This window comes from Mauremys mutica, chromosome 3 (assembly GCF_020497125.1).
Source record: "Mauremys mutica isolate MM-2020 ecotype Southern chromosome 3, ASM2049712v1, whole genome shotgun sequence".
Taxonomy (NCBI): domain Eukaryota; kingdom Metazoa; phylum Chordata; order Testudines; family Geoemydidae; genus Mauremys; species Mauremys mutica.
The window spans coordinates 37,146,899-37,171,325 of record NC_059074.1 but is presented as its reverse complement, the minus strand read 5'-3'; the positions used below and the strand labels follow the sequence as shown (position 1 = coordinate 37,171,325).

Here is a 24,427-nt window from a genome sequence, read left to right as displayed (position 1 = left end):
GAAGACTCAGTACTGAGCACGCTCCAGCCGAGACTACAGAGTCTGAGCAGGACTTTCCATGCAATGCTCCTTCCCCTGTCCTGGGTACCAGGAACAGGAACTGAGAACAAGACGTTATCTGGCCTGTGTTCTCAATATGCCCACTACTGGCGCTCAGGCAGTGAGAAGGAAAAAAGCAATCTGTCTGAAAGCAGAGGGGAGGAGCAGCAAGAATAAGCTTGAAGGGATCAGAGACAAGCAGTCTGTAATACTGCACCAGGGCAAACTCCTCTCAAAAACGGGAATGGAACACAGCCTCACCATTCCTCTGCCAACAGCAAATAGCCATGAAACCCACCCACTTGCAAAATGTGTGCCTCATGTAAGTCTAATGGCTGCCCCACATAGAGGATGACAACCAATTACTGCCATCAATTACTCTGTTCAAATAGAAGAAACTCTGTACTGCAGATTTAAAGGTTCCAACCCTGCTGTTAAAACATGCAGATATCAATAGGGTTTCACATCATGGAACTTGTATTTTCACTTTTTTTAATTACATACAAAAACATTAAAAGAACACCAAGGTTGCAAAGTTAGGTGCTCAAAAGTTAGGAAGCAGCAGAATGACCAACATGGCAAACAAGAATTAAGTTTGTCTGTGCAACCTTAATTTGGCTCCCTTGTGCACATGCATTACAATATAGTCTTTAATTACATGACCACATATTTATGTTTAACTTTCTACAGGACCACGGCCTAATTCAATGCCAGACTGGCTAGTGCTCAAAGGAAGCAGGATTGTATAGTGAATGAGACTGTCTGTAGGATCCCTGCCTCATTTCTTGCAGAATTTGGAAAAAGTGTAGTAAATGAGGCACTGAATTGTAGAAAGAGAATGGAGGTTTTCATGCTTAAGGCAGTTGACTGGATTCTATCCCCGCCTCTAGCATGGAGCTTCTACAGAATGCTAGTCAAGTCCCTTTAAAAAAAAAAAAAACTTTTCACAGACAGCCTCTAATTGTGTTTTCACTTTCTGGGTGCCCAATTTGAGACACCTGGAGTCTGATTAGCAAACATGCTGAGTACTCCCTCTAGTGCAACTGGAGTCAATGGGAGCTGTGCTCTGAACAAAGTGCTATACAATGCCAAGTACTCTGACAAATCAGTCCACAGCTTCTCAAACTGAGTGCCCAAAAACAGTGTGCACTTTTAATCTTGTTTCACATCTCTAAAATTCAAATACCCTCTCATCTCAGAGACGTTGTGAAAATAAACTCAATCATTTTTGTGAAGCACTAAGAAGTTATAATGATGAACACCATAGATAAGATTGTACTCAGAGCAGTGCTTGCATTGTGTGTCGTAAACCAGGCCTGCAGCCACATATTGAACAAAGGATTAAATAAAATATTTAAGAGCTGTTCATTCAGTGTGCACTGCACATTTTGTTGATTGAATGAGGCAATGATCTTGTAGAAAATGTGTCATGTCATTGAAGACTTATTATAATGCATCTGCACAAGAGGGCAGAATTAAGGTTGCACAAGCATCCTTATTTCTGGCATTTCTTAATATTTGAGTGCTTGACTTTGTAACCTTAGTGTTCTTTTAAAAAAATAGGGGGGGGGGGGGTTTGTACATAACATGTAGTTTGCTTTTAAGGAAAAGATAGAGGGTCATTACTATAATAGTAAAGCAAGGATTATTATAAATATTGTCTAACATATGTATAAGGTTCTTTTATTCACCATGCCCCTCTTTACCATGCTAGCTAGTAAGGATACACAGACCACTGATATGAATGAGTGATTTTTAAATTTATCTTGCAAAGTTGATTTCAACAGAAGTTGAAACATGAGAAGAGTTACTGTTTTTCTAAAAAGATTTTGGTCGACTTGGATGTTAAAATCCCAAGAGGAAAAATTGGATTTGTTTCATGATCAATTGTTTATAATGAGTTAATTCATGCTCTATTTCCCTCCATCATGGGGATCCACGCAAATGCTCCATTTCAAGAATCTAAAGGCTAAGTAACTTTTAGCGGCCCTAGGTTGTGTGAAATTCTCTATGTTGCAAGAAATCTTACCCTAGGAGTATGGGAAGGGAAAAGTTACTTACCTTATAATTATACTTTTCTGAAGACACGATCGTGCAGGAGTCTCACTCTTAACAAAGACAGGTTGAACCCCAAGCTCTAAACATTTTCTTTATTTCTAAGGCAGCAGAAGCTAAAAGCACTATGAGAACATGAACCCTCTGTTACTGGTGGTCACCTACCAGTACCATCCACCACTGTTGGAACATCAAGTTCGTTTCCTATTAGTGGGGAAAGAAAGGCTCCCCAAACAAAACAAAGCCAATTCCAAAAATAGAATAGGAGGGGGGAAAGTCAGTGCCTTAAAATGACAATAATAAAGATAAAGAAACACCACCTCAAAAAGGCTCCCCTCCAGATTCGGAGGGAGATAGGTAGGAGAGTGAAATTCCTGCAAGATGATAATATTGTCAAAGAAGCAGAAGTAGATGTAAATGTTTCCTTTTCTAAAAACACCATCTGTGCAAGATTTCTATCCCCGGGTCATGTCCAGACTAGGAAATCAGATTGTGTTTTAAACTGTGTTATCTAGCACATTTTAAACCAGGTCCTTGTACCTAGAATAGACAAAGAAAGTTGTGTTTAAAAACATTATTGCGTTGTAGTTAATCTTGGGCGCCGCCTTAGGGACAACCAGCTAACACAGTTTAAAACAATCTATTTTTCTAGTGTAGACATGGCCGTGGAGAGCAGCAAGGCCCTACTATCATCTGCCGACTCTTACATCCTTTCTGCTCATGGAACCATTCAATACATAGAACCAAGGATCAATTGATACTGCTGGAGACCAGCAGCCTGCTGGCGCTTCTGAGCCAGCAGCAGTCAGAGCTGAAAGCCCAGCAAAATGAAAAGAAATGAAATGAGAACAGAACCTAATGCAAGGTGAATAGAAGGAGATTAGTCAAAGCAGAGTGGAGCTGAAATGGGATTAAAAGCCAGAATGGGAGATAAAGAGGTAGATCACCAATGGTAAAGAAGGATATGACCAGAAGATTTCAAGGGCAGTGGTTAATAACAAGGGTGGCAAGTGATCAGAAGGAGGGGGTGGCTCACACTCCAACCCACTACCATCTTTAGGAACAGAAATACATGTTATTGATGGGGGTGGAAGTGGGGGTGGTATCTGCCTGTCTCACTTTAGGGAACTTATATCCAGGAGTGAGAAATATGCACAGATGGTACTCTTTAGAGAAGACAAAAAACTAGTTTCTTGCAGATCAATGAGATTGGGAATTAATGCTGTAAAAAAGAATGGATGTTGTAGAAGTGTAGTCTCTGTAAAAAATTGATGTATATCCTTACCCAAAGCATTAAAATACACACAAGACCACCTTGGGTCATGACTAATTCTTTGATGAGCATCACTTGTCTTTGGATGCAGTGATTTATGGCTCTAAAACATAAAGGAATCTCCTGTGTGAAAGTATCACTTTACTGCCATTGATCCTGAAATGACCTCCAGATACTGAGATGGAATATTATTTCCAAGTTTACAAGAAAATAGCGGCCCTGAACAGTTTTCATTACAATCTGTCTTTAAATAAGAAAAATAAAGGAAGAAAGGTATGGCCAACTAAGTAGTAATGAAAACCTTATAAATCTAGATAAATCTAATAAAAAGCCGGCAAAAGAAATACATGGAAAAAATAAATGTATACAAAACCAGCAGGTCCAGATGCGTACATTCCAGGGTGTTTAGAATTAGCTACTTAAGCCATCTACAATTATTTCTGAAGAGACAAGAAAAACTGTGAGAGATACCAGCAGTCTGGAATAAATAACCATATACAAATGTGGAATGTATTGGCAAAGAAATAAGGAATACGAATTCCTGATAAATGCAAAGTTGGGCACCTAAATATATTAGCATGACAACTGCCCCCACTGTAGATTCTGCCACTGACCAGTAGCAATCCAGAATTGCAAACTTCCAGATCACCACAAGTTTTCAAAGATAATGGCCAACGGCTCTGCAATCACATTAGCCAATTCCCTCCTCACCCTCGGATGCATTAGATCTGGATCCATGGACTTGTGCATGTCCAGCTTTTCTAAACAGTCCTTGATCTGTTCTTTCACCACTGAGGGCTTCTCACCTTCTCCCCATACTGTGTCGCAGGACAGCAGTGTGGGAACTGACCTTGTCTGTGAAGATGGAGGCAAAAAAAGCATTGAGTACTTCAACTTTTTCCATATCATCTGTCACTAGGTTGCCTCCCCCATTCATTAAGGGTCCCACACTTTCCCTGACCTTTTTCTTGTTGCTAACATACCTGTAGAAACCCTTCTTGTTACCCTTCATATCCCTTGCAACTCCAGTTGTGTTTTGGCCTTCCTGATTACACCCCTGAACGCTCTAGCAATATTTTTATACTCCACTCTAGTCATCTGTCCAAGTTTCCACTTCTTGTAAGCTTCCTTTTTGTGTTTAAACTCAAAGATTTCACTGTTAAGCCAAGCTCGTTGCCTGCCATATTTGCTATTCTTTCTGCACATAGTGATGGTTTGTTCCTGTGCCCTCAATAAGGCTTCTTTAAAATAAAGCCAGCTTTCCTGGACTCCTTTCCCCCTCATATTAGCCTCCCGGGGATCCTGCCCATCAGTTCCCTAAGGGAGTCAAAGTCTGCTTTTCTGAAGTCCAGGGTCCGTATTTTGCTACTCTACTTTCTTCCGTTTGTGAGGACTACGTGGCTCTGGGAAGACAAATAAAAGAGTTTGAGGCACAAGTCGTGTCCTCATCCATCTTCCCTGTTGAAAGAAAAGGCCCAGATAGGGACCGTCGAATTGTGGAGGTAAATGCATGGTATCAGAGAGAGGGCTTTGGATTCCTCAGCCATGGAATGTTGTTCTGGGAAGAAGGATTGCTAGCAAGAGATGGGATCCATCTAAAAAAGAGAGGGAAGAGTATCTTCGCAGGCAGGCTTGGTAACCTAGTGAGGAGGGCTTTAAACTAGGTTCGCCAGAGGATGGTGACCTAAGCCCTGAGGTAAGTGGGGAAGTGGGACACTGGGAGGAAACACAAGGAGGAGGGTGCAATGGGCTGGGGGTCCTCCTGATTCATACTGAGAAAGCAGGGCAATCGGCTACTTATCTTAGGTGCATGTACATGAACACAGGAAGCCTGGGAAACAAGCAGGAAGAATTGGAAGTCTTGGCACAGTCAAAGAACTATCATGTGACTGGAATAACAGAGACTTGGTGGAGTAGCTGACATGACTGGAGTACTGTCATGGATGGGTATAAACTGTTATGGGGAGGAAAGGTGGAGGAGTAGCACTGTACGTAAGAGACTGGTATGATTGCTCAGAAACTGGAGAAAAGCCTGTTGAGAGTCTTTGGGTTTGTAGACAAGCGGCCTCACTCCCTGTAGCACCTCCTGCTGGTGACTTCTGGGAATTAGCTCAATTCAGCTCTGGAGCACTCTTTTCAGGCCGGTGATCCGCCTGTCCTCTGGCCCCTGCGTCCCTCCCTGAACCCGGTGCCCTTTTACATGGGGTGCTGCCCCCTGGCAGTAACCCCTCAGTCTTAGGGTCTCCCCTCCCTGGGGAACCCCCACCCACTATTCCCACCTCGCCTCAGTATACTACTGCCAGTCATTGTCTAGCCCCCATGTCCTGGGGCAGACTGCAGTATCAGCCTACTCATCACTGGTAAGGTTGGGTTCGGACCTGCTGCCTTGGCCTACCCCTGGGCTGCCTCCTGCAACCCCCAGTACCTGTTGGCCCAATGCTAGGCCGCAGCCTGGGGCTTTCCAGGCTAGCGCTCCCCAGCTCCTCAGCCTGTCCCCAGCCCTGCTCCACTCTAGGTACCTTGTCTCCAGCTCCCTGCAGCCAGGCCCATCTCACTCTACAGCTAGAGAGATTCTGTTTGGGCTTCTGGCTCACAACCTCTTATAGGGGCCAGCTGGGCCTGATTGAGGCATGGCCACAACTGAGCCTACTTTCCCTAATCAGCCCAGGCTTCTTGCCCCAGCCACAGCCCTCTCCTGGGCTGTTTTAAGCCCTTCAGGGCAGGAACAGGGGACCACCCCGCTACAGGGTTAAGTTTAGAAGTGAGAGCAACAAGGGTGATGTCATGGTGGGCGTGTGCTATAGACCACCAGACCAGGAGGATGTAGTAGACGAGGCTTTCTTTGGACAATTAATTGAAGTTTCCAGAACACAGGCCCCGGTTCTAATGGGGGACTTCAATCACCCTGACACGTATCTTGGAAAATAATATAAAACATAGCTTCAACAGAAGTGAAATACTTGAAAAAGCACAAACTGAAGACAAAAGCTGAATATAACCATGGGGTGATAGAAGATATGCATGGCAGCAAAAGAAATTCAATACAAGTTAGAGCAACAAACGCAAAGGCATTATTACTTTATGGATGAGAGAGTCCCTTTCTGTATAGTATGTATAACGTTGCATAGCATCCTGGACAGATAACTAACTGAAAGATGGGCACAATTTGTAAAAATATAGGGAAGAGCAAGAGAAATGATTACTTAAGCATTTGAGGAAAGAAAAGTTTGAGGAACATTTAAAGTGATTATATAAAGTTATATATTTATATATATCTTGGCTAAACAATAACTGTGTGCATATATGCAAATACTGGGGGGAAGTGGAGGTGAGAAACAGGACAATACCTATGACTCTTTGAAGGCTGTCAAAGGCTACAGAGGAAGTGGAAGAATTCAGGATGGTCCACAAAGATGTAGCGAGGAGTACTGTGATAAAACTCAAAAAACTCCAGGAAGGCAGCATATTCCGTTGGGTGTTTTTTTTGTTTTTTTTAAAAATCAATTTAGTTCAAGGTATCCTAGTAAAATAGCTTTGGTAACTGAATTCAGTGTGTTCCAATTGAATGTATTTATTTTACAAGATATGTTTGCATAAATAGCATATTCAGTATATACAGAGTGGTAGCTGTGTTAGTCTGTATCAGCAAGAAGAACGAAGAGTACTTGTGGCACCTTAGAGACTAAGTCTAGAGTCAGCGGCACTGCTATGGGTACCCGCATGGCCCCACAATATGCCAACATTTTTATGGCTGACTTAGAACAATGCTTCCTCAGCTCTCATCCCCTAACACCCCTACTTTACTTGTGCTACATTGATGACATCTTCATATCTGGACCCATGGAAAAGAAGCCCTTGAGGAATTCCATCATGATTTCAACAATTTCCATCCCACCATCAACCTCAGCCTGGATCAGTCCAAACAAGAGATCCACTTCTGGACACTACAGTGCTAATAAGCGACAGTCACATAAACACCACCCTATACTGGAAACCTACTGACCGCTATACTTACCTACATGCCTCCAGCTTTCATCCAGACCACATCACACGATCCATTGTCTACAGCCAAGCTCTAAGATACAACTGCATTTGCCCCAACCCCTCAGACAGAGACAAACAAGAGCTCTATCAAGCATTCTTACAACTACAATACCTACCTGCTGAAGTGAAGAAACAGATTGACAGAGCCAGAAGAGTACCCAGAAGTCACCTACTACTACAGGACAGGCCCAACAAAGGAAGTAACAGAATCATAGAATGTCAGGGTTGGAAGGGATCTCAAGAGGTCATCTAGTCCAATCCCCTGCTCAAAGGAGGACCAATTCCCAACTAAACAGAACGCCACTAGCTGTCACCTTCAGCCCCTAACTAAAACCTCTCCAGCACATCATCAAGGATCTACAACCTATCCTGAAGGACGATCCCTCACTCTCACAGACCTTGGGAGACAGCCCCCCAACCTGAAGCAAACACTCACCAGCAACCAGACACCACACAACAGAAACACTAACACAGGAACCTATCCTTGCAACAAAGCCTGTTGCCAACTCTGTCCACATATCTATTCAGGGGACACCATCATAGGATCTAATCACATCAGCCACAGTATCAGAGGCTCGTTCACCTGCACATCTACCAGTGTGATATATGCCATCATGTGCCCCTCTGCCATGTACATTGGCCAAACCGGACAGTCTCTATGCAAAAGAATAAATAGACACAAATCAGACATCAAGAATTATAACATTCAAAAACCAGTCGGAGAACACTTCAACCTCTCTGGTCACTCGATTACAGACCTCAAAGTCATAATACTCCAACAAAAAAAATTCAAAAAACAGACTCCAGTGAAAAACTGCAAAATTGGAATTAATTTGCAAACTTGATACCATTAAATTGGGCTTGAATAAAGACTGGGAGTGCATAGATCATTACACAAAGTAAAACCTATTTCCCCATGCTAATTTTTTCCCCTTCTATTACTCACACCTTCTTGTCAACTGTTGGAAATGGGCCATCCTGATTATCGCCACAAAGGTTTTTTTTCCCCCCTTTCTGCTGATAATAGCCCACCTTAACTAATTACCCTCGTTATAGTTCAGTATGGCAATACCCACTTTTTCATGTCCTCTGTGTATGCATATCTTCCTACTGTATTTTCTACTGTATGTATCCAATGAAGTAGGTTTTAGCCCATGGAAGCTTATGCTCAAATAAATTTGTTAGTCTCTAAGGTGCCACAGTACTCCATATTCAGTATAGGTATTGAGTTTTTCCAAATTTTTCAAGAATGAAGAGATACTTGGAACAACAACATGTTTGACCTCTCTGATTTCACATGCAGAACATTTTATTTTTCTTCAGGAGTGACAATTTTGACCAGAGCTATTTCAGAGACTTCCCATCAATACCTGGTATGTCTCCAAGACAGGACAGTAGTTTGCCATTATCAGCACAGCACACAGATCCAGGGGGATGAGTATGGACATCCGCCCACTGTCCATGGGCAGGGAAAGTGCCATCAGCATGAAGAACACTTTCTCTGTCCCATGACCTGGACTGAACTTCGTTTGGCAAAGATCCATAATACTGGTGTGGATAGGTACATGTAAAGGTAGTTCTTTGCCAGCTTCCCAGTTATCTTGTTCAAAAATGGGAGGCTAGATGACATATAGTACTTTATAATCTTTGGACTAACCAAACCTTATATATTAAAAAAATACCCAGACAATAACTTTCAGGTGGTAAAAGTAGGGGTCCTGGGTGCTGTTTTCACCAACAATATGCACCGGTCTCAATCATAGGTAGTGAAAGATTTCTATCAGCACTTTTACAGTGTCTTGCTCCATAAAATGTGCCAGATGCCACAAGGCAGTGAAGAGGTTGTGTTTTCCCTCTTACATTTTGTATATGGCTCCTGATTCCAAACATGGCTTCATGCCTCTTGTGGAGGTGGTTTCCCAGCCAGATGGATGATTCAGAAGAGAAAATCTTACTACTGTAATTGCAGCTCTGGGAGCAGCAGCTATGTATTCTGGAAAGGAAAAGGCAGGAGTCGATGTGAGAGAGAGGCTCTGACTTTTTAAAAGCCTGCAAGAGCTACTGATGAGCATCATCATTTCCTTACTCTTGAGGAAATATACAAGACTCTCTATAGGAGGGCACTCCTCTTGACCATTACATTAGTTCATAGCGTCCATAACACAGGAGGCATGACCAAAAACATCACAACACTATAGAATACTGGAAGTCTGCTTTTTCTTCTGTTAATACTATCATATTATGAAGTGATACATGTGACCCACTTCTTCCATTTTAGATCTTGATCTCTGAATGGTGTAACTTTCTGTACTGAGTGTCTGTTTCTCTTAGCCAGTTCTTACCATACTTTGAACTAAAATTAAGCAGACATCCTGTGGGTTACAAACCATTTTGTAGTACCATGGCTATCCGTGCTGTGTCTCAAAAAATATAATATAAGGGAAGCATCTGAGTAACGACATCCATTAAACAGAACCAAAATGTTAGTGCCCTCTGTTGATTAGATGCCATTACTATAACATAATATCTAAATTACTTAATAAAGTTAACTTAATAAAGTTTAGATGTATAACATCTAAATAACTTAAGTGTAAAAGATTGTACTGAAAATTGGAGGGAAAGGTATCAAAGAGCCTGCAAAAAATATTTTCACCCTAAGCCACAAAGGTAAGGAGAAAAACAGGGAAACAGCTACGCTCAAAAAATAGTTTAGGGAAACAGAGTACTCAAGATAATCTTGTAGCAACACAGGACAGACTAACTGAAGTTAGAGAGTTTAGGAAGAAAAGTAGTCAGTCTCAAAAGTGATACATCAGATTGAATGAAAAACACTGAAACAGAGGCAAGATTACACTAATATGCATGTCCACAATATCTGTTGCAAAAAAAAGAAATGCATTAAGCCTCACAACAGCCATGTGATATAGGTAGAGAATATTATTCAAGTAGTAAAAAAAGGGGTACACAAGCTAAAAAATGGAGGTTCAAATTTCCTGATAGCCTGTAAAAATAAAAAATGCAATTATGTCTATCTATTTAAATATATAGAAAGAAATAATAAAGGGTACGTCTTCACTACCGGCCGGATCAGCGGGTAGCAATCAATTTCTCGGGGATCAATATATCGCGTCTCATCTAGACGCGATATATCGATCCCCGAACGCGCTCCTGTCGACTCCGGAACTCCACCAACGCGAACGGCGGTAGCGGAGTCGACATGGGGAGCCGCGGACGTCGATCCCACGCCGTGAGGACAGTAAGTAATTTGATCTAAGGTACTTCGACTTCAGCTACACTATTCACGTAGCTGAAGTTGCGTATCTTAGATCGATGCCCCCCCAGTGTAGATCTGCCCACAGATTCACAAATACTTTGATACGTATATATTGTGCCTTTTTCTGGTGTATGAAACAATAGGAAGCCACAGTTCAGTCTTGACTTTGGTAGCTAAACAAACATACTTCAAAAAAGTAACAAACGAAAGTTATTCCCACTGAGGTTATTCTCCAAGGCTTTTTCGTATAATAAGTTTGCTTTTGTATTTAAGGTGACTTGTATAGAGGAGTTCATAAGTGCTTTACCCATTAGCTTTCTCTCAAAGAGCTTTGAAGTGAAAGTGTAATTATCCCACTTTTCTTCTTCCCCAGATTTTGCCCATCATTTTGGTAACTTCAAAGATAGCTACTAAAAATGGGCACAAGTCACATTTCCTTACACTCTTTTCCTGTGTCCTGCATTAGCATAGCAAACCTCTCTCACACACGCACAATCTTCATTTTGAAGCGTTACTGCCATCTTGCTGAAGTACAAGTGCTGGCAATAGACTTTTTCAGTCCCAGTTTGAAGAGGGGCAGCAGATAACCCAGACTGACCAAACTGGACAGACTTATTTGAAGGGGGGGAGGGAGTATGCACGTGTGGGTTTTTTTTCTTAGAAGGGAAAGACAGTGACCTTGTATTAATTACCTAGTCTCATGCAAAAAATTTCTTATCAATTTCCAGTGAAACTTAGCACCATAACATCTTTTCAAGTATCAAAAATTACAGACAGCACTTAGGTAATTGTCCATTACATAGAAGACATCTCCCTATGCGCTATAATAATCAAGTTAAAAACAAAAAAAAGATGTCCAAGGTAAGAAGGCAACTTCTGCTATGGATGACAAACTAATTTACAAGTAGTTCAAACAGAAGAGATCCAGAAAGAAGGAAAAATAAAAGATTAGAATACCATCTCAGTTTTCCAGTGGAAGTAATGTGATTTAGCAAACACTAAGCAGAGGAGCACAGCTGATGAAATGGTCTGTGGAGGTAAGAAGGTTCATAGAAATAGGGGGAGACAATATAGTGCAGTGACTTGAAAGCTAAAATTAGTATTGTGGTTGAAAATGGGAGCCTATCTAAATTTTCCAGAAGGAGTCTTATGCTGCCAATGGAGAGATGGCTTCAATATGAGTAACTAAGGCTATCCCAAAACAACACCTCATATGTCTGGTGGCTAGACAAGAGGAAAGTTAGAGGCTCTTCTTACAGTGACAAAAATATGCCAAAGTAGTAGCTCTAAAAGGGTTTGATTGTTTCATTTGCTTGCATTACTACTTAAAGTAAGTTGCCTGCTACATTCAATATTCCTTGTTATAAGAACACCACACTGTGTGCTTTCTACTCCAGACATTGTTATTTAGAAACATCAATAATAATTTCTGAATCAGAACTTGTTTTCTCTTAAATGCATGTGGCCGATTATTCTAAATGAAGATGCATGAAGCCCAAATAATACAACTTAATATACATAAATTAGTTTGAGTAAACAAACGTGAGCTAGAATACACACAGGCTAGAACAGAAAAAATAAACATGTGAACTAGACATAGGTCCAAGCTGCAGATATAAAAAAAATGGATATAGATTGAAACAGAATATCACAAAAAAAACTGAGGTGTTTAGATTCAGCCCCATCATTTCTAGTATAAGAATATTAAATAAGCTACCTATCAAACAAATGCAATTCTTAAACTCTTACACATATTCCTATTACAAACAATGCAACATGATACAGTCTTTAATAGTGATTTTAGAAAGATTTTTCCTTAGAGTGCAATATTTTCTAGAGAAAAAAAAAGTCCAAAGATAGCTGTAGACATAGTTTAAAACTATTAATGTTTACATTCAAAAGAAATATATAAATTTTTTATGCAAAAACTGAAAAAAATGAATGGGATATCATCTACCTACCTACTCCACTTGCTGTACAACTGCAAATAAAAACAAGTATCTAATTTGTTCTTTAACACATTTCACACTGTGCATAGTTCAAAGCTCTTTAAAATTAGTACTCACCAGCTCAAGAAAACTAAAGAAAAACAGCATTAAGGAACTAGAGGGTTTTTTTGTTTGTTTGTTTCAAAAAATAGTATACCTGCACATTACCAGGTGATTTTATCAAGGAGCTACTGAGAAACTAGCTTGAAGTTGTTTAAATAGGTATAGAATTTTAGGACAGATTCCAGCTCTTTCAACCTTCCCCATGGATCACTGGCAAGGTGAGGAAGTTATGCCCAATAAGTTATGCCAGTACCAGTTTGTCTCTGTGTTTCAGCCCAATTCCCTCCTTAGAAAACTAAAAAGGTTTGTTACTGTACCCATCCACTAGGAATTAGTCTTAGTTTTGTTAAGCATAAGAAAACGTTATTTATGACCGTTTTTATTAATGGGTTAGAATGCCAGCAGTAAGTGAGCAGAGTCTTAATTTCACAGATATAGCTACAAGGTTGAAGTATGAGAAGTAGCTGAGGCTCTGGATCTGTCTCGAGATTCAGGAAAATAAATGTTAATTTATATTCCATTCACATTGAGACGGTTATCTTCAAAAAAAAAAAAAAAAAACTATGGCCTAGAATTTATTTTAATGAAACTGAATATTTTTCTAACTAATATCATAGGTCCCTTTGCTTGCCAGAGATAAACTTCCCACTATCCAGTGGGAAAAGAGTAGGACATATTCTGGCCCAGGAAGTATACAGAGCATCTTCAGACAATAGCTGTGCATGCAAGTTTAGGCTGGCCAAGGAGTCTTAAGCTGTTGCTGGTGAGATATTTTAGGTAAAAGCTATACAATCCTCTATGTGTGTATGAGCAGGGCCGGTGCAACCTATTAGGCGACCTAGGCGGTTGCCTAGGGCGCTAGGATTTGGGGGGCAGCATTGTCTTCGGTGGCGACCACGGCGGCCGGATCTTCGGCAGCCTCAGTTGCCGCTGGCATTTAGGCGGAGGGAGCTGGGGCAGGGTGGTGCGGGGAGGGCCGCCTGCAGTAAGTAAGGGGGGAGGGAGGCGGCGGCACGCAGGAGAACTCCCTGCCCCAGCTCACCCCTGCTCCGCCTCTGCCCCAAGCCCACCGTCGCTGCTTCACTTCTCCCGCCTCCCAGACTTGAGGCGCCAATCAGCTTAGGCATCACAAGCCTGGGAGGCGGGAGAAGTGAAGCAGCGACGGCGGGCTCGAGGAGGAGGCGGAGCAGGGGTGAGCTGGGGGCGGGGAGCTGCTGCACTGCTCCCTGGGTCAGGGAAGGGAGCTGCCATGGGGGGGAGGGGAGAAGAGCTGCCGCAGGGCTCGGGGAGGGGGTGGAGCAGAGGTGAGCTGGGAGGGGAGTTGCTGCACGGCTCCCCGGGGGGGAGGGAGCTGCCACAGAGGGGGCGCCTCGGGGGGGGGGGGGGGGAGCTGCTGCAGGGCTCAGGGAGGGGTGGGCACAAGATGGAAGTTTCGCCTAGGGTGCGAAACATCCTTGCACCGGCCCTGTGTATGAGTATTATATATGTAATTTGTAACTACTATATTAAAATGTTTCTGCCCTTTCTAGAAGACATTAGTGATGGCAATACACTATTTTGAAACCATCTTTTACATTACCAGTTTGAAAAACCAGTAAACATGAACTCTAAGTACCGAAGCCTATAAAAATATAGATAGAAGGCAACTCTAGTTCAGTAAATTTAATCTAGGAAACAACTTACATTTATTTTTTAATCTTGTTTCAGTAATGTATATTTAAGAAAGCATTTTGAAAAAGTGCATATAATAGAAGAGATCCCATTTTAAGCTACTTTTATTGCCAGGTGCACAGCTATTGTACATCCTATAAATATTAAAACACACAAGTTCAGATAAGTTGTTAAAATGCACTTACTTTTATTGTAGCAGGTTGCTAGCACACCTTTATCTGCAGGACTGGCACTAATGTGCCAAATTTCACCCGCTTGATGGATGAGAACATTTTTGTTTATAATGTTATTTTCATCATCAAAATCTATTATGTGAATCTACAAATACAATAAAAACATAACATTAGGGCTCCACTGTTTTCCTGTGGGTCTTAATTATACATGACGACAGCACAGAACCATGTAATATGAGTTTTATGACTGATATCTACTTTAATTAATTGTTATACTAACAATATAACGCTTTAATTTCATGCAGGATATTTTCTCTAAAAAAGTGATTATCTTATTGTGAAGAAATCCCTTTTGTTTATTTTCCCTAGTGTTGCGACTACAGAATACAATCACATTTTCCATTTGATGGTTAACAGGAAATGAGCTACTAGAGCCCTTAACTTGCAGCTCACCACTTTGCTGGCAATTAACTGAAATGAAAGCATTCAAACCCTCCATCTAAATGTCTAAGATTATTCTGTATCCAGATCAACAGAAATGAATCTCCCTTAAGTGGATAAAAAGAGGGATTATTAGTAGATGTAATAGGAAAACTGATGTCCTACTAGAAGTTTTTCAGCACTCTCTCTTCAACTACTGTATATACATCTGCACTTATCACCGACACATCAGGAAATCTGTCACCATTTAAAAAAATAGAGAGGGTAAAAAAAAAGTCAACCTTTCAACTTATAACAACGTAGTCAACTTAAAATCTAGCCAATTGTTTATAAGATTTAACAAGTGGTTTCAGGTGTTACTCACAACCCCCCCCCCTTCCAATTTTTTCTTTTGTTTTATAAACACTTTTCCCAATTTTTAAAAATTGGGTTTATTTCCTCAGCTACCATGTGGAAGACTCACACAAAAAGCAGGGGAAACTGACTAAGACTGCCCCTGAAAAACACTTAACATGCATGAGTAACTTTGCCCTATCAGAGGTTCAAGAACAGAACCTTCCACATGGCAAAGGAAAAAAAAAACTAAAGACATCCTATTCCCTACTATTAAATTAGGTCATACTAAAAGCTTAGCCAGACAGTGCTGTAGGCCATTTTTTTGAAGTGTTTAATGTGCTGGATAGAACCAATCAGTCCAGTTTTAGGATTTGTTTGTTTAGTTTTGCAGTACTAAGTATTCCCTTCACTACTAGATGATATTGCTCTCAATCCATCAACTCCCAATTACAGCAAGGGTTATATCCTCTAGTTTCTTTCATCTCAAATTAGTATTCACCTTTTCCTCACTCTCTTCAGTGCTGCCATCTGCAATTACTGTCTTAAATTGGACTTTGGTTCCCCGATACCAGTACCATTCTCCTAGTCTCCTATCAGGCTCTAAAACATCTAAGAATCTAAAATGCTCATCAGTTGCTCAAGGAGTCATCTCTCTCTAGTCATCATTTGATGACCCAAACTATGAATCCATCTATGAAGTGAGACATTCATCCCCTTTACAAAGGCATATCCATCTTCATGTCCAATTTAAAGTGACCCTCTGCCTCTTAAAAAATTGTCCCTGGTTTCATGTTACCTTAACTCTTGCTTGAGCATCATCTACTTTGCCAGACCCTACCTTGGCCTCCTCTACATCCTGTTCCCACAACTGCACATTATGACTTGTGCTGCCTCATCTATAATGATTTCTCCCTCACTTCATCTTTATATCTGATCTCCAGGCCTTCTCTTTTTCGCTCTTGACAGTCACTATAAAGTATGTTGTGAGACTCTTTATCAAAGGTAAAATGCATATTTGTGCTGGATAAACTTACAATTCCAACTATTTGCAGACAAACTGGAAGCAAAATACCATATTTATTAATTTGGGACATGTCGATAAAGAGAAGGCAATAGCAATGTACACTGGAATTACAGTCAGGGGAAGAATTCCTTCCTTTTATAATTCTTTGGCCTAACGTACCTCTAAACAGCTCCATACTTAGGATTGAAGGGCAATTCCTATTATTCCTACGACATGAATCTTTTACAGTTGCTTCTCAGTCTTGCATCCCTGAGACAGACAGGAGCCCTCCAGTTCACCATTTCAAGTAAGAGAAAGATTTATAGCAGGATGTTTAGAATGTGAGAATCGCTGTACTACCCTGCATATGGAAAGATTCAAACTAAAACTTTAGGCCAATGCTGCAGCACGCAATACATCAGTCCTGCCTGTTTGCATCTTTTCCTTACTCTCAAAAAATGTGAATCCTCCTACTGAAATTATTAAGCAGCCTACTTGCAGTGCAATTGGTTCCCTAAAGGTGAACTACAAATCAAAAATCCATTTACTTCAGCAATGTGTATTATATGTCGCCTGCTAACCAGGTTAAGTGGGTCATTCAGCACATAAACCAAAAGAGTACCTTTTACACTTATATAAGGCCCCTCAAAGTCATATAGACAGTTTCTACTCTGTTGTGAAGATTCTGCTTCAGCTGATCTCACAATTACCAGGTAATTCTGCAGGAGCAGAGTCAACTCGTGCAGGTTGAAGATAAATCCTTGATTAAAATAAAATTTCACATTTGACAAAAGGTTATTTATTTTTATGTCCTTTTGGTGTAGGGAAAATACAGAATATCCTTCCTTGGTAGCTGTAACATGCATCCTGGGTACAAGAAGAGATGCTACAGCAAAGTGTGAACATGTTGGCCTGCTGTGAGTAAGAAGGGAGGGGGCTTAACAATGGAAAAAAAATATTCTCTCTCCATGGTTTCTGTGCTAATGTTCTTCTTAGTCTTCTTAGCATTCAGCACACATTTCTAAAGTTGATGAAATCTTGTTAGTTCTTCCATCATTCATATTTAGTGTTTTCTTCAAATACACTTTGGCCAAATTTATACTTAACACAATGAGATGCCATAATGGCCAATACTGGCAAATAAGACAGAACACCTCACATTATATTCCTATATGGGCTTCAACTCTGAAATGTACTAACCAGTGTTGTCCAGGTAAGACATCAATCAAAAGTTAACAAGTGCACAGATGAGTTAATAGATTAAATATAATCATGTGTTGCGTGAATTAGATACCATGGTGACAAGCACCTTAGAAAAGCACAGAGTTAGCATGTAAGTAATGGCTTGTCAACATGGAGAAGTTTTGGTACAGCTATAGCTGAATAATGCCCCCGTATAGATGCTCCAAACCAGAATTACTTTGCTTTGCTAATAAAAATAACTTTTATGCCAGAAAAGAGTGTCCACACAGGGAAATAATACCAGTACAGTGATAGCAGAATAATTATTCCGCTATAGCTATTCTGGGAGAATTCACCATGTACACAAGCTGAAAGTAAGAACAACATGTTTAGTTTTCTTCCAAAATATTGAAAGTTCACTAAAGAATGATCCTTCAACACTTCTGTCTGATTTTCTCCAGAACAAAATTTTACACAGATGTTTAAGTTTTGTGATCCTTATAACTGAATAGTTTTCAGGCCACGTACAGTTGTGGCTTGTAATGGCTCAAGTCAGGAAAGTCCAGTTCAAACAAGGTTGGTCAAATCCATTTTATAAGGAGGTCCTTTCCTTCTCACCTCTAACCACCACCTTGGTTCCTCTTTCTAAATCAAAGATTAAGGGTGTCACTTTAGGGCCTTGCAGAGAGTAAAATCCAACCCTTGCTTTCCCCGCTTGACAATAGCAAAAGCCCAGTACAGTGCTCTTTTCCTGTTCCAAGAGCTTCTATGCCTCCATTTCCATAGATGCATGAAACAGCACTAGAAAGAGACACATGTAGAAGCAGGGACGTTAAGCAGAGAATAGTATTTAAAGGGACAAGACCAAAGACCTTGCATCACCATCAGGGAGGGGAACTAGACAAGAGTAAGAAACAGAATGCATCAATGAACAGGATGACAGTGGGGAAAAAAACAGGGACTAATACTTATAATTGCCCCTTTCTGGAAAGGTTGTATGGAGAGAAAACAGGCAGAGGACTTCACCTCCAGCTCTGTGGGATGAAGCATAGGACTTTTCAAAGTGGAACTGACCCCCCAGGAGCCAAGAATCCCCCTCCTTACAGGAGCCAGTGTGGCAGCACACACTGATAGCCCCTGAATCCCTGCTAGGCCATCAGACTCTATTCTCCAATGTGCAGTCTGCCCTAACTGGTTGTTAGCTCCAACTTCCCTCCTGCCTCCTTCTTTACAGTTCCTGTGCTGTAAGCCTGGTTCTCCCTGCCATCCATGCTCCTTCCATCTTTTCCTCTTTCTTTCTGCACATCATCCTCCACACTGATTCTCCTCCCATTCCTTCCTTCTCCTATTCCCTGCTCACCACACCTCTGACCCCATAATAAAAAATTAAATAAAACCCATTGAACTAAGAATGTGTCAGACATCATAACGACTTTGCTTTTATATCTATATAGATTATCTCCATATCCCCCTTTACTCCACCTTCCAGGTGTTTTTAGACTGTAATGTCTTCAGTGTGAGGACCGTCTTTTCATGTGTGTACAGATAGCAACAAAGAATAGTGGTTATGAAACTGTGGCATCTGGCTTGCTTTACCATTATAAATTACACTGACTAAGTTATGATGGTGGAATGCCAAATACTAGATATAGCATGCTAGATCTTAAAGTCTGAGAACCACTGACATTCTGGGTGTTGCCATAACAAAAATAATTTTATCATCATTTTTTATTATTATTGTTCCTCCGCTTTTAATATAAATGTTACAAATGAAGTGTTTTCTGTTTTCAATTAATCTTCTGTAAATACCTCCATTAGCTGCAAAGCTATTTTTGAACTTCCTACCTCCATAAATCAGGACAGCTCTGGGACTAGCTTTCTTCTATGACACATCTTTATGTGACTTGAAACAAAACAAGAGATTCTGCATATATTGATGCTATATGAAAAACCCTTCTCACTGTGTAGCCCCTGGTTAGAAGTCACAGCACCAAAGGTGCCAGCCAGCTACTAAAGATAGGTCAAGTAATGGGAAAAAAAGTGGTGCAGAATTAAGCAATAGTGATTGAGGCCTATAGCATTTCTTAGGGATTAATGACTAGCTGGGAGAAGATGATGGCATGAAGCACAGCCAAGGGCCATTAACCACAACTATTTGTTAATAGCTCACTAAAAGCACTGCACTTCTATTGTTAGTGCTATTCCCTTGAAAGAGAGAAAAAAAAGTGCTAGATGCAGGTTCAACATGTATGTACAGGATTAGAGTAAAGAATTAATGCCCACAATCACCTTGTCAGAATCATGTCAACAATTTCCTTTCAGTAAATGTTAACGATTTGAAACTAATTGGATATTAGATGATAACTAAAGGGTGCTTCCTCCTTAAAAAATAATAACTAAATCCTCAGCTAAATAGTCCGTGAAGTCAAAGATAGTTTATCCTAGGCAAAAAACTAGATGTAATTACCCAGTTAGCATAAAACACCTTCACAGTCAATAGTTAATCTTCGGGCATTTCAATATCTGAGATATAACAATGAAAAAAGTTTTGCTCCTTTGTTTTTTTAAACTGAATTTTTTTCTGTAAGTCATTTTCTTCTCCCTCTGCCAACCATAATTTATACAAATATATAACACTGCACCCAGATTTTTATATCTTGAACAGCTTCTCTTCTTATTATTTATACATCATGTAGTTTCCCCTCTCCAAAACTCAGTTTCAGGTAGCTTTCCATTGCTAACTTCGGCTCCAACACTACCTGTTCTCCCTTGCATTCTAGGTTATATTTAACAAAATAATAGGATAAAAACAAAATAATATGCATTTTGAAAATAATTCTCTAGGAACATTGCTCCCTTCCCTACATTTTCTATCGTGTCTCCTCATTCTCCCAATCTTGGTATGTTTTTTATTTTTCATCATGTTCTCTGTCAATTGGAAGGAGTAAGCTTTTCGGGGCAAAGGTCTGGTTTTCATACTACAGAGTGCCAACGTGCCTATACGAACAAACAAGGTGAAACGGTTGTGTTTGCTATGCCATTATGGATGCTGTGTTCAGTGGTCAAACTGGGGTGAAAGGTGGTGGTCCTGTTCCAACCATATAAACTACCCAAGTGAGATACTGCTCACACTGGATTGTACAGCTTTTCAAAATACGATTATGCACACCCTCTGAGCTCAGCTCCCCATTGACAGAGCTTGACTTTGTCCATGCACTCTGCTCAGCTCCTTCTTGACAGGGGCGGGACACGACATCTCTCAAACTCAACACCTACTAATAACACCAAAATGAGACATTCACAGTAAGTCTATGATTCTCTCTCCTTTCTCACATGAAAAAAGAAACAGTTCATGTTGACATTTAAGTTACTACTGGGCATCTGAGACTAAATTTCACTGAGATGAATAGAGATGAGCTTCTGTTCCAGGCTCTCTCCTCTCTCTAAACATCTTTACATCATTTATACCCTTCACATTTGAGGTTTTCTTCACAATCATAACAGCTAGAGATTGACTTGAAAAAATGAAAGCTGAGATTCTGGAGAATAAGATAAGCTTGAGAATGAGATCAGCGTCAGCACAGTGTAGCACCATGCACCTCCTGAATCCAAGCTCTGTTTGTGTGCTAAAGGTATTAGTGAATAAATACTGTTACTGAAACTATTCTAATGTGAAAAATCAATGACTGTACTAACACTATGGGGTTTTTAATTTGTTTTAGGGCTCCAGCCTGCCCTTCAATATAAAGGCATGTCCTAAAGTTAATCTTATAAAAAAAAAGTCAGCTATTTTACAAGGACAGATTGGACAAAATAGGCAGCAGTGTATAGGCTGTACGTCACTGTAGCCCTTACTCCCTGCAGAAACACAGCGATGGAAGTTTTATGGATATTCATAGGCAAAAAATGACGTTAGGCTCATGGGAATAGAGCTGTAGACAATTACTAATTAAAACCTAAAGGCACAGATCCTGCCAATACTTACACATACTTGTCTTTAAGGAGTTCCATTGAAGTAAATCATCAGGGCCTAACTATGATTTCAAAATGGACAGCAGGATTTATTTTAATTGGGTTACCTGTTCTGCAGTTTAAAATGGGTCTACAAAATCAAAAGGAGTAACTTAGAACTAGAACTGGTCAAATAATATTTATTAAATAACTAATTTGATTAATTTTTGCAATTTCTCTCAAATAAGTTATGATAAACTTTTTAAAACTAATTATTCACCAGTCTTAGAAAATCAGGTGACTATGAAAATATATTAACCTTTAAAAAAAAAAAGAGAGATCTCATTCACCTAACTACTTATCAAAATGTGTACATTTTGTTCACATAAAACATATTTTTAAAATAAAGCATCTAATGCTCAAACTTGGCAGGAAAATGAAGTAATATACTGGTAAAAAAAGTTAAAGAATATTCCTGATACTTAACATGTATTATTCTGACAAAAGTTTACCTGATTATCATATTTGAGAGACTGTGTCCCAACCAAAAATCGAATTGCATCCGTTTCTGCTATCTGGGGTGTTAAAGCACGGGCCTAGCAAAAAAAAGAAAACCATTATAAAAACACAAATGCAATACATTAATAATTTGTGAAAATCTTGGAACATAAAAGACATCCCAGTTGATCACCTTAAGCACCAAACTTTTACACTGCATCTTTCTCCTGAACTTTATCTGTATTTAGGCTATTTACCTACGTTTTTTAATGAAGGGATTGCTTCTCACATCTGTAAAGTACCTACTACATTCTGGGTGCTAAATAAATGATGTACCCATATTTATTTAAAAAACAATTCAATGTTAAGGATTTCTCCCAAATTAATTCTTCTTAATGAACTCAGAATCGTGAAACCTGGGAAGGAGGTTCAAAAATACTTAAGGCCACTGCAATGACAAAGGGCATTCTTGAACAAATTATTCAAAATAAACATTTTACACTTTAAGTAAGATTCCTGAACCCACACGGAAATTCACCAATTCATTCTTTTCCCTACTATTCACAGGAAAGAGGAAGCTAGAAGGAAAGAAGTTCTTGGTCCACTTTGTTTTTCAACATTAAGACACTAAAGCTAAGACCATATTAGAATGACCATAATGGAAATCATCATCCTCTACTTACTCATTAAAAAGGCACAGTACTGGCAGTGATATGCAGCCATTCCCACCCTACCCTGCCAATTCCCTCAACCCTGCCCTCAAAGGACCTCCTCTCACTGGTAGAGGATATTTCAGTCTTTGGCCAGTTTGCTAAAGAGACCAATAAGATGCTGTAATAAAACCTCAGATAACTTTGGAATTCACATCCCCACTTGCTCTTAAATATCCCAAACCTGTAGACACTCCAGGCATGCTGCAAAGCCCATATTTTTAAGACGACATTTTGGAAGGACTGAGGTAGCTAGTAGCTCTGCCCACCTCCACTACACCCATTCTTTTTTGGATGACTAATAGTTAAATGCTGGGGGATTAGATGCTGTTTTATTTACAATAGACTTATTGATTAAGAATCTATTTTTAATTGATGATTAAGGTGGCTAGAACTTTGGAGAGACATGCTTTTAAGAGTGTTATTATTTTATCTATTTCATTTTAACCACAAGTTAATTACAGAATAGCATTTTGTAAAAACACACTTAGATCTTCATTGAATAAAACAAGCAGTCCAACCATCTTCTAGGGGGTTACGATCAGATTGGACCTGGAATTCAGAATTCATTCTGAAGCAGCACTGAACAGATAAACATTTCAGATGCTAGACTGAACACTGATTTAGACAAAAAACTACATTTTCTACTTTAGATTTAAACCTGACGTGAGTAACACGTAAAATGAGTTTAATGGTCAAAAACTAGTACACAGTGAGCATTTAAACAAATCATAAATTGAGCAGAAATTTTGATTCAATTGACGGTTTATTCTCAGTACATGCTAAACTCTGAAATAATAGAAACGAATCACTATGGATTTACATCAGATCTATGCAATTAAACTTACATTACATCTACCTGCATTGGGTCTATACAGAGCTAATGTTGCTAGTCTGTAGTGTTCAGTGACAGCAAGAAAGTTCACCAACAAGCTTTTAATTTTTATATAAAGTTTACAATGTGGATTTTCCCTCAGCCATGGTGAGAACTTCTTTTCATTTCAAATCTCCTGCCAAGTTCTTTTCACGAAAGCACCACTAGAAACAACCCAGTCATTACAAACCTCCTTCAACCAAATAGACTTCAGTTGTTTAACAAGTGGAATAGAACAGAACAACAAAAAAATGATCTCCTGGGTCTTTCATGGAATAAAGAAATACTGGTAAGAACTTTGTTTCCTCATCTTTAAAGAGCCTCTTCTTAAAAGCAGTTTAGGCTCAAGGTGCACTTTAAAATAAAATAAAAAACAAGAAAAGAAAGAGAGAATGTCACCATATGCTCACATTTGTCTATGTACAATCAACTTTTTCTTCTTCCTTCCCCCTCCAAAAAACTAAAAATGGGAATTGTATTTTCCCCCCCACTCTGCTGAAAATATGAAAAGTTTGGGTTAAATATCTGAAACTGTAATACATTTCAAAATAAAGAACTGACTTCCTACATGTTATCCTCATTCAAAGAATGGAAAATGCATCTGTGGGTTTATCAGATTCAGATTTGTCAATAGGGGCTTAACAGTATCTGAAACAGTTTGATTCTTAATAGAGATAACGGACCTTCAGATGGCCCATGCACAAGTATGCAAATCTGTTATTTTTTATTGTGTCTACTCAGGCAGGTTGATTCAGAGAAAGTCATAACAGCAAAACAAACAGCTATTGGTGTGCAGAAATTTCTGCCTACCATGCTGACCAATATTGCCTCTTGTTTAATTGAATTTCCTTG

The 24,427-nt window shown here is 39.8% G+C and overlaps 1 protein-coding gene across 3 annotated transcripts in view; it reads right to left on the bottom strand.

The window, feature by feature from the left end:
* Positions 1–24,427, bottom strand: part of EIPR1 (EARP complex and GARP complex interacting protein 1) — a 162,783-nt gene that overhangs the window by 126,677 nt on the left and 11,679 nt on the right. For all 3 annotated transcript variants that reach the window (XM_045010011.1, XM_045010013.1, XM_045010012.1), the window contains exons 2-3: positions 22,006–22,089; positions 14,593–14,725 (exon numbers count right to left, since the gene is read on the bottom strand). In XM_045010011.1, coding sequence (XP_044865946.1) covers positions 14,593–14,725; positions 22,006–22,089 — 217 coding nt within the window. The remainder of the gene's footprint in view (positions 1–14,592; positions 14,726–22,005; positions 22,090–24,427) is intronic.